The sequence below is a fragment of the Bufo gargarizans genome, chromosome 2 (genome assembly GCF_014858855.1).
Source record: "Bufo gargarizans isolate SCDJY-AF-19 chromosome 2, ASM1485885v1, whole genome shotgun sequence".
Classification (NCBI taxonomy): domain Eukaryota; kingdom Metazoa; phylum Chordata; class Amphibia; order Anura; family Bufonidae; genus Bufo; species Bufo gargarizans.
The window spans coordinates 274,378,346-274,388,758 of NC_058081.1; the positions used below are offsets into that span (position 1 = coordinate 274,378,346).

At 48.4% G+C, this 10,413-nt stretch overlaps 1 protein-coding gene across 1 annotated transcript; it reads right to left on the minus strand.

The window, feature by feature from the left end:
• Window positions 1-1,131: 1,131 nt before the first annotated feature.
• On the minus strand, window positions 1,132-10,073 carry CAV2 (caveolin 2). The gene is made up of 3 exons (XM_044280298.1): window positions 9,763-10,073; window positions 9,317-9,504; window positions 1,132-1,727 (listed from the first exon to the last, which is right to left on the minus strand). Exons 1-3 carry the CDS (start codon window positions 9,904-9,906, stop codon window positions 1,574-1,576), a joined length of 486 nt encoding a protein of 161 aa, XP_044136233.1. The 5' UTR covers window positions 9,907-10,073; the 3' UTR covers window positions 1,132-1,573.
• Between the last annotated feature and the right edge of the window lie 340 nt (window positions 10,074-10,413).

Consider the following 10,413-nt stretch of genomic DNA (forward strand, 5'->3'; position numbering starts at 1 on the left):
CAGGCAAAAAACATGATGAGGCTAGTTTTCTTTCCTTTGACCCCTGACTGCTGGGTGGTGGCCATCTCATGAATGACTGCAGCAAGAAGGAGCCTGAACGGAGCAGAGGTCAGGCAGAGGGGAGACATGTTTTTGGCAGGAATGCCTCCGTCCATAAAGTGTCATCTTGTTTCTCTCTAAGTGGAATGTGCAGAAAGTATTGAGTAGCTATTCCCGTGATTCTGCTAATTAAGATTATGTGGATTTTGCTCCATAAGAATGATTAGACAAAGCTGACCAAGTCAAAGAGATGACTTTCTTGCCCATCAATAAAACTGGCCAGGTGAAAAGAGTCTGTCACCAGTTTTATGGTGTCCTAAGGGTGGCATAAACTATTGACAGATCTCCTTGGCTCACTTTCTTTAGATGACCCAGCCGTTTTGCTATAGTCTGTACTGAACAGCTCCAGTTCTTCCTGATATTCATGGGGACCAGGCTATCTCCGTCCTTCACTGCTTTCTGCTATAGCAGAAAATCTGTACATCAGTGGGGCACGGAGGGCCGGGACCTCATGTATTTGAGGACTTTACAGTGTACGCTCCGACATTGTTCTACACAGATTTTAGAAAACGGCTGGATCAATTCAAGAAGGTGACCCAGGTTGTTGATAAGGGGATCTGTCACCAGTTTATGCTGCTCTTAGTTGGTAACCATGAAACTGATGACGGATCGCCGAGACATGTATGATTTACCTTAGGGGTTTGTCCAATTTTGGAAAATACATTTTTAGTTAATGTTTACCTGACAGAGTAGACCTCTGGTTGTTTAGGGCATGTTGTTACGTATAAAGACATTGGGCCAGATTTATCATGACTCTGACAGCTCACTCCACTTTCACATATGGCTAAAGTCAGATTTATGATCGGCCCTTTAAGACTGTAATAAATGTGGTTTGACGGTAGCAGTTTATCCGACAGTAAGCAGCTTTACAAAAGTCGCACGTTTTTATGAAAAAGTCGCATGTTCTATTAAAAAGTCTCATAAGATAAGCATGGTCCTCACTGGAGTGAAATTGCGACTTTTTAAATAGTCCCAATAGTAAATCTGTCTAGAGATTCATTTACATAAGAAAACACGCCCACTTTCAGAAAACTGGCGAGCATAGTGCAGAGCAGAAAAAAGTCGCAAATTTTTGCGCAGTTTAGGCGATTGCGCAAAAGTTTGCGACTTTTTCACTCCATTATTCTGACTTGAGCTAATGATAAATCTGGCCCATTGATCTTAGGAGGAAAGAGGAGCTGACTGGATGTGGTTCATTCTACAGAAGAAGGATCCCAAAAGTTTTCAGCTCCATGCCCCAGCCCTGTGTTTCCTATAAAACGCCCTGGCACTGTGCTGTATAATAAATATTTTAATAAGACTAGTACTATCCTCTTTCATTTGTTCTTGTTCCAGTAGGGTGCTGCGCAGTAGACAGACTGAATAAGACGAGCATTCGTAGCTGGAGTAGATCTGGAAGTGTGGACCGAGCATATTAGTGAAGGATGAACTGTATTATCACTAGGTGCTCTGATATATTCTTGGCATCAACTGGTTAAAATAGACGATCTATTCTCAAGCTGATTGATGAAAAGCAGCGTCCCATGCTTGCAAAAAGAGGGGCTACAAAGCTGTCTGTCAGGCCCCTCCATACCGCTTGTACACTCGGTAACACCATTAGACAGGTTCTCACGAATGGCATCACAACCCTGAAAACAAAAAATGGACAAATTACATATGCAAAATATAAAGTGAAGCATAGCCCCACTGCAAAGGGAAGTATATGGCGTTTAATGCAAATGACAACATTGTAAGTCAGTGGGCTATCCGTTCTTGAAGTGGACATTATGATGCTCTATACACGTCAACGGGGCTAATCACACATGTGTTTTATAACATGACTCGTGTGTCCGACCCAAGACTCTCTCACCACAGATCCTATTCCGGCCATTTCTGCAGATGAGATTCGTCCTCGCTAATGATCGAAGTTAGAAAATAGCAGAATGCACACGGAAGCTATCTGTAGTTCACGGTTCTTTTATAAAAACTGAAAATCAGACATGGCTGTGTGCAGGTAACACAGATTTGTCCAAGTTCCATTTTTTAACCACTGACCAATGCATTCCATGAATATGGACATACTTAAAGGGGTAATTCGGTAGTGACAGTCCATGAATATGGACATACAGTAATTAAAGGGGTAATCCTATAGTGGCAGTCTATGAATATAGACATACAGTAATTAAAGGGGTAATCTGGTAGTGACAGTCCATGAATATGGACATACAGTAATTAAAGGGGTAATCCTGTAGTGGCAGTCTATGAATATAGACGTACAGTAATTAAAGGGGTAATCTGGTAGTGACAGTCCATGAGTATGGACAATTAAAGGGGTAATCCGGTAGTGACAAGTTATCCCCCATCTACAGGATAGGGACTAACTATTAGACCAGTGGGGGTCCGTCCACTTAAGTCTCAATTGATGACAAGGACAAGGAACCTGTATCCTTCGGGGCCCCAAAATGGTAGTTTGGGCACATGCACTGCTGCTTCATTCATCTCTAAGGGCTCATGCACACGACCGTATGTATTTTGCAGTCCGCAAAAAAAGGATCCGAAAAAAATACGGATGACATCCGTGTGCATTCCCTATTTTGCAGAACAGCTGGCCCCTAATAGAACAGTCCTATCCTTGCCCGTTCCTGGTTCTGTGTAATAAGCACTGACAATGAGACAACTGGTGCTCCATGCCAAAGACATGCGGTATAAATAAATAGCTTCTTAACTGGAACGTGATCTCCTTCAGGTTCAGAGACAGGTCAGTGTAATATTGCCTCTGCCATAAACCACAGCTAAGAGCGCTCCAGTACACGGAGCGTGGGGGGCGGCAGTCGCCACATACAGGCTTTCGGCAAATTGTAATTGTAGTGAAGCTAAAAGGGATGCAGCAGGGATGCCCACCAAGCTGGGCACACTGCTAGGGTAAGGTGACAGATTTGCTGCATGACCAGGGCTCCAGATGGCGACCAAAATGGTCGCCAATGCGACTTAGAATTGCAAAATGGCGACAAGACTTTGTAGTCTTGTCGTCGTTTGCTCCTAGACCGCTGTTCTGCCTCTTTAAGAAGACACACCCTGCAGACGTCTGCTGGGTGAAGGTCCGCCCCTCACACTACCCAGTATAGAGGGTGGGCATGGCTTGGGTTCCCGCGTCTTGGGCTCCTGTCTTCAAGGATCCTGTTTCCCTCTGTTTGCTGCCTGCCAGTTTAATTTACATAGGTATTGCACTAAGCAAAACTGTCTTTTTAGTATACCCCCTTTGGCCCCATCAGCTAACTTTATGGCTGTCACCTCCAGCGCTTGACTGCTATTCCCCCATGTTTTTATATCCTTATCTCAGCTGTCTATGAGTCCTATGGATGCAGTCTGCTTCCCTTTCCACCATTCACCACAATCAGCGATCCCCAGGAGCAGTGCGATGTAGTGTCAGACATGGCTGCTGCTCTGTGTAGCAGGAGGAGGGGTACGTCTAGATAGTGATAGCAGAAATAGTGTATAGGGGGCACCTGGCTGCAGAAATAGTGTATAGGGGGCACCTGGCTGCATACATAGTATATAGGGGGCACCTGGCTGCAGAAATAGTATATATGTATGTACTAATTTCTGAGACTGGCAGGACCTTTGTTGATGATCATACTTACCTGATCCCCGGTGAGGGATCCCGGCTGGTTGGCTCTTGAGTCCCTTTCATGAAAGCTTCCTGTTTGACGCCGTTACAGCCAATAACTGACCACTGCTTCCCTTGCATTATGTTAAATGTAAGGGGAGCAGATCTCCACTGTGGCCAGTGATTGGCTGCAGCGGCATTAAGATAAAAGTTTTCTTGGAGAAACCCAAGACAAGCAGCGGAGGCCTGGAAGCGACTGAGCCAAGGCCCAGCACCTAGGGATCAAGGAAGCATGATGTGACTAGTCTGAGAAATCATAGAAATGAGTGCACAACCCCTGTAACTGTGTGGGCTGTAGCCTAGGAAACCTCATGCTCCTAAGCATCCCATATTTTTAGTTTAGCCATGTGGGTGAGAGTAGGTGGGGGTTTTAATGGAGGAACAGTGAGGGGTGTAATGAAGGACGGTGAGCCTCAAGATTGATGGGGTTAGACAAATGGGCAAATACACAAGGTAAGACATGTCTTTTTTTATTATTATTATACCGTAATTATTTGTATTTTAAATTTGGCAACTAAAAATGTAATTTGGCTCCTTGATATGGACACTGATGACTGTGCCATCCATGTGAATGGAGCTGCAGAAACGACCCCGCTCAGACTAATTTCTGCAACAAACCCAAACTGTGAAAGCCACATAAGAAGTCCACAGCAAAAATTGATCTTCACACCACATTTCACACATTGTTAAGGCCCCGTGAACATGGCTATACCCATTTTGCGGTCCACAAACCAATCCACATAATACGGATACTGGCCGCGGGCCTGCCGCAATTTTGCCGTGACTAGAACTCCCTATAGTTGCCCACAAAACGGACAATAATAGGACGTGTTCTATAATTTGCGGAACGGCCACACATGAATGTGTGGACAGCACACGGATGCCACCCGTGTAGTGCCCATTTCTTGTGGACCCAAAGAAACGAATGGGTCCACGTGCGAGTCGCAAAAAATACTGCAGTCGTGTCCATGAAGCCTAACACAGCATGTGGATGGGATTTCATTTACTGTTGCTACTGTAAAATGCTGGGGATTTCCCACTACCAATTCCATGATGGAAAATCTCCAGCGTACACACCCCATGTGGAAGTACCCTAGTTATACCAGTGACAATTCTGTGACACTCCATAGCCATGGATAAAATAACCAGAACATCTAATCACATACCACCAATCAATCACATACTACCATTGCATGCCACCAATCACATACTACCATTGCATGCCACCAATCACATACTACCATTGCATGCCACCAATCACATACTACCATTGCATGCCACCAATCACATACTACCATTGCATGCCACCAATCACGTCCTATTGCATACCACTAATCACATACCACCACCCCATACCACCAATCAAATGCATCCTACACATGCCACCAATCACATACTATCATCACATACCAACAATCACATACTACCATCACATACCACCACCCCATACCACTAATCACATGCATCCTACACATACCACCACCCCATACCACCAATCACATGCATCCTACACATGCCACCAATCACATACCACCAATCACATACTACCATCACATACCACCACCCCATACCACTAATCACAATCACATACCAGCAATCAAATGCCCCCCAAATATGCCACCAATCACTTAATACTATCACATACCACCAATCACATGCACGGATGGACTGGCCATAGACTCTACACGGGGCCACCTAAGCCCTCCTCATGGCCACCAGCTGGGTACATGACAATCAGATGCTCTCAGGTGCCCTGCTGAATTCAACTGTTTTAGGTTGTCGATACAGCTGAATACTGCAGTGGGGGCGGCAGTGTTTTGTGCTGCAATGTGATATTTGGTTCTGCTGGGGCAGTATTCCGTGCTGCACTGTGATATTTGGTTCTGCTGCGGCGGTATTCCGTGCTGCACTGTGATATTTGGTTCTGCTGGGGCGGTATTCTGTGCTGCACTGTGATATTTGGTTCTGCTGGGGTGGTATTCTGTGCTGCACTGTGATATTTGGTTCTGCTGGGGTGGTATTCTGTGCTGCACTGTGATAATTGGTTCTGCTGGGGCGGTATTCTGCGCTGCACTGTGATATTTGGTTCTGCTGGGGCGGTATTCTGCGCTGCACTGTGATATTTGGTTCTGCTGGGGCGGTATTCTGTGCTGCACTGTGATAATTGGTTCTGCTGGGGCGGTATTCTGTGCTGCACTGTGATAATTGGTTCTGCTGGGGCGGTATTCTGTGCTGCACTGTGATATTTGGTTCTGCTGGGGCGGTATTCTGTGCTGCACTGTGATATTTGGTTCTGCTGGGGCGGTATTCTGTGCTGCACTGTGATATTTGGTTCTGCTGGGGCGGTATTCTGCGCTGCACTGTGATATTTGGTTCTGCTTGTGCGGTATTCTGCGCTGCACTGTGATATTTGGTTCTGCTGGGGCGGTATTCTGCGCTGCACTGTGATATTTGGTTCTGCTGGGGCGGTATTCTGCGCTGCACTGTGATATTTGGTTCTGCTGGGGCGGTATTCTGCGCTGCACTGTGGTATTTGGTTCTGCTGGGGCGGTATTCTGCGCTGCACTGTGATATTTGGTTCTGCTGGGGCGGTATTCTGCGCTGCACTGTGATATTTGGTTCTGCTTGGGCGGTATTCTGCGCTGCACTGTGATATTTGGTTCTGCTGGGGCGGTATTCTGCGCTGCACTGTGATATTTGGTTCTGCTGGGGCGGTATTCTGCACTGCACTGTGATATTTGGTTCTGCTGGGGCGGTATTCTGCGCTGCACTGTGGTATTTGGTTCTGCTGGGGCGGTATTCTGCGCTGCACTGTGATATTTGGTTCTGCTGGGGCGGTATTCTGCGCTGCACTGTGATATTTGGTTCTGCTTGGGCGGTATTCTGCGCTGCACTGTGATATTTGGTTCTGCTGGGGCGGTATTCTGCGCTGCACTGTGATATTTGGTTCTGCTGGGGCGGTATTCTGCGCTGCACTGTGATATTTGGTTCTGCTGGGGCGGTATTCTGCGCTGTAGTGTGATATTTGGTTCTGCTGGGGTGGTATTCTGCGCTGCACTGTCATATTTGGTTGTGCTGGGGCGGTATTCTGCGCTGCACTGTGATATTTGGTTCTGCTGGGGCGGTATTCTGTGCTGCACTGTGATATTTGGTTCTGCTGGGGTGGTATTCTGTGCTGCACTGTGATATTTGGTTCTGCTGGGGCGGTATTCTGTGCTGCACTGTGATAATTGGTTCTGCTGGGGCGGTATTCTGCGCTGCACTGTGATATTTGGTTCTGCTGGGGCGGTATTCTGCGCTGCACTGTGATATTTGGTTCTGCTGGGGCGGTATTCTGCGCTGCACTGTGATATTTGGTTCTGCTGGGGCGGTATTCTGCACTGCACTGTGATATTTGGTTCTGCTGGGGCGGTATTCTGCGCTGCACTGTGGTATTTGGTTCTGCTGGGGCGGTATTCTGCGCTGCACTGTGATATTTGGTTCTGCTGGGGCGGTATTCTGCGCTGCACTGTGATATTTGGTTCTGCTTGGGCGGTATTCTGCGCTGCACTGTGATATTTGGTTCTGCTGGGGCGGTATTCTGCGCTGCACTGTGATATTTGGTTCTGCTGGGGCGGTATTCTGCACTGCACTGTGATATTTGGTTCTGCTGGGGCGGTATTCTGCGCTGCACTGTGGTATTTGGTTCTGCTGGGGCGGTATTCTGCGCTGCACTGTGATATTTGGTTCTGCTGGGGCGGTATTCTGCGCTGCACTGTGATATTTGGTTCTGCTTGGGCGGTATTCTGCGCTGCACTGTGATATTTGGTTCTGCTGGGGCGGTATTCTGCGCTGCACTGTGATATTTGGTTCTGCTGGGGCGGTATTCTGCGCTGCACTGTGATATTTGGTTCTGCTGGGGCGGTATTCTGCGCTGCACTGTGATATTTGGTTCTGCTGGGGTGGTATTCTGCGCTGCACTGTCATATTTGGTTCTGCTGGGGCGGTATTCTGTGCTGCACTGTGATATTTGGTTCTGCTGGGGCGGTATTCTGCGCTGCACTGTGATATTTGGTTCTGCTGGTGGGGTGGTATTCTGTGCTGCACTGTGATAATTGGTTCTGCTGGGGCGGTATTCTGCGCTGCACTGTGATATTTGGTTCTGCTGGTGGGGTGGTATTCTGTGCTGCACTGTGATAATTGGTTCTGCTGGGGTGGTATTCTGCGCTGTACTGTGATATTTAGTTCTGCTGGGGCGGTATTCTGCGCTGCACTGTGATATTTGGTTCTGCTGGGGCGGTATTCTGCGCTGCACTGTGATATTTGGTTCTGCTGGGGCGGTATTCTGCGCTGTAGTGTGATATTTGGTTCTGCTGGGGCGGTATTTTGCGCTGTACTGTGATATTGTTGGCCTCGCCTACTTCTGTTGCCCCTTCCCGCTTGTGTTGCCTCACCTTCTTTTCATTTGGACATGTTGCCACTTTTAAGGGGTTGTCTACTTTTTTTATATTGATGACCTATCCTCAGGTCCGACTCCCAGCACCCTTGCAGATCAGCTGTTTGTACGAGCGCTGCCTTCTCTTCATTGTTTACCTGCTCGCTGTCGCAATCAAATCGGTGAGCAGGTGTACTTACAACTAAGGCTACTTTCACACTAGCGTTCGGGCGGATCCGTTCTGAACGGATCCGCTCATAATAATGCAGACGGAGGCTCCGTTCAGAACGGATCCGTCTGCATTAAAATGGCAAAAAAAAAGCTAAGTGTGAAAATAGCCTCGGACGGATCCGTCCAGACTTTCAATGTAAAGTCAATGGGGGACGGATCCGCTTGAAGATTGAGCCACATTGTGGCATCTTCAAACGGATCCGTCCCCATTGACTTACATTGTAAGTCTGGACGGATCCGCGCGGATCCGCACGCCTCCGCACGGCCAGGCGGACACCCGAACGCTGCAAGCAGCGTTCAGCTGTCCGCCTGTCCGTGCGGAGGCGAGCGGAGCTGAGGCTGAACGCCGCCAGACTGATGCAGTCTGAGCGGATCCGCTCCATTCAGACTGCATCAGGGCTGGACGGCTGCGTTCGGGTCCGCTCGTGAGCTCCTTCAAACGGAGCTCACGAGCGGACCGACGAACGCTAGTGTGAAAGTAGCCTAAGCCGTCCCATTCACTTCTAAGGGACAGATCCTTCCATTCAATGCTTGGGACACTATAGCTGTAATTACACCTGCTCACCGCAAGCAGGTGTAAGTAAAGCAAGGCAGTGCTTGTACCAGAGCTGCTTTCTCTTCAAACAGATGATCGGCAGGTGTACCGGGAGTCGGACCCCCACTCATCTGATATTGTGGATAGGTCATTAATAAAAAAAAATAAAAAAGTAGACAACCCCTTTAAGTTCCCAATTCCTTCCCGATCACAGGCCAACATGACATTGCACCAATCACATCCCATCACCACCACATAGCACCAATAAAATATTACCAATTACATACCGCCATGACGTGATACAATCACATACCGCCATCACATACCACTGGCACAGGACTTCTCTATAGCCCCACTCCCTGGTATTCACACAGGAAAAGCAATGGGTTACCAGATGTGCAGGCAGCTGAGGATGGCGAAGAGCAGTCCTAGGACGAAGGCCAGCGGGATGGCGAGGACCACAGTGAGCACCTTGTAGAGGAGGTATTTACTGATCTCAAACAGGGCCGTGCTGCAGATCCACACCTTATCAAAGCTGTGCGTACTGTCCGGCTCTGCTATCACATCCTCGAAGGACAGCTGCAAGAGAAAAGGAACACACACCAGGCTGAGGGCAGCTCCATTAAAGGGCCAGTGACCCCAGTCATATAGATGGACTCATACAGATAAAGCTGGGCTTGCTGTCATTTGTAGTTCCACAAGGACTTGGACTATTACACCATACATGTACATCTGTGGGCACATGATGTGGCAGAGCTGAACCTGTCCTATAGAATGGTGGTAAGTTTGCCAAGTGACACAGTCAGCTCTGCTACGTCTGGGAAGGGCATCACTTACCTTCAGGTGGCCGTTCAGGTTGTGCGGGTCCCGGTCCGGCTCACTTTCGTAGCTTTTCTCAGTGATCATGGGGGCAGAGGAGCGGTTGAACTCGTCCTCGTCCATGAAGATGCGAGCATCGGCTTTCTCCTTTTCTATTCCCATGACTGCTCCGAACAGGGGGCGACCCCGCGACTTGTCCAAGAAGAGGCTTCCTGGAAGCTGCTCCCCCCCTCCTCTCCGGTGCGAGTTGGTGCTGGCTCAATACCGGGGCGCTGGATCCAGGGACACGCCCCGCTCTCCACACCCTCAGCAGCCGGGAGAGACGAACGAGGCGGGGGGAGTCTGTTCTGTGCGCACTTGTAGAAGTAGACTGTAGGCTGGGTCCGTGTGCTGTGCCATCACCTCACCCACTGACTATGGGTACAATTCAGTGCATTGCTATACAGTAGGATAGAAGAGGCGGAATGGCAGTCCCAGCCCTGTATGGCACATTCTATAGCTTGTATGGCTGGCTGTGGTACCTATGTGCCCCTCATGGACTGTATAGGGGCTCAGTCAGCCCTACCCCAAGAGTGCAGATGGAAACATTCAGTATGGTACAATGGAGACTTCTGCAACTTTCTACTACACTTTGGGGCACAATACCGCCTTAGGGCTCATTCACATGAC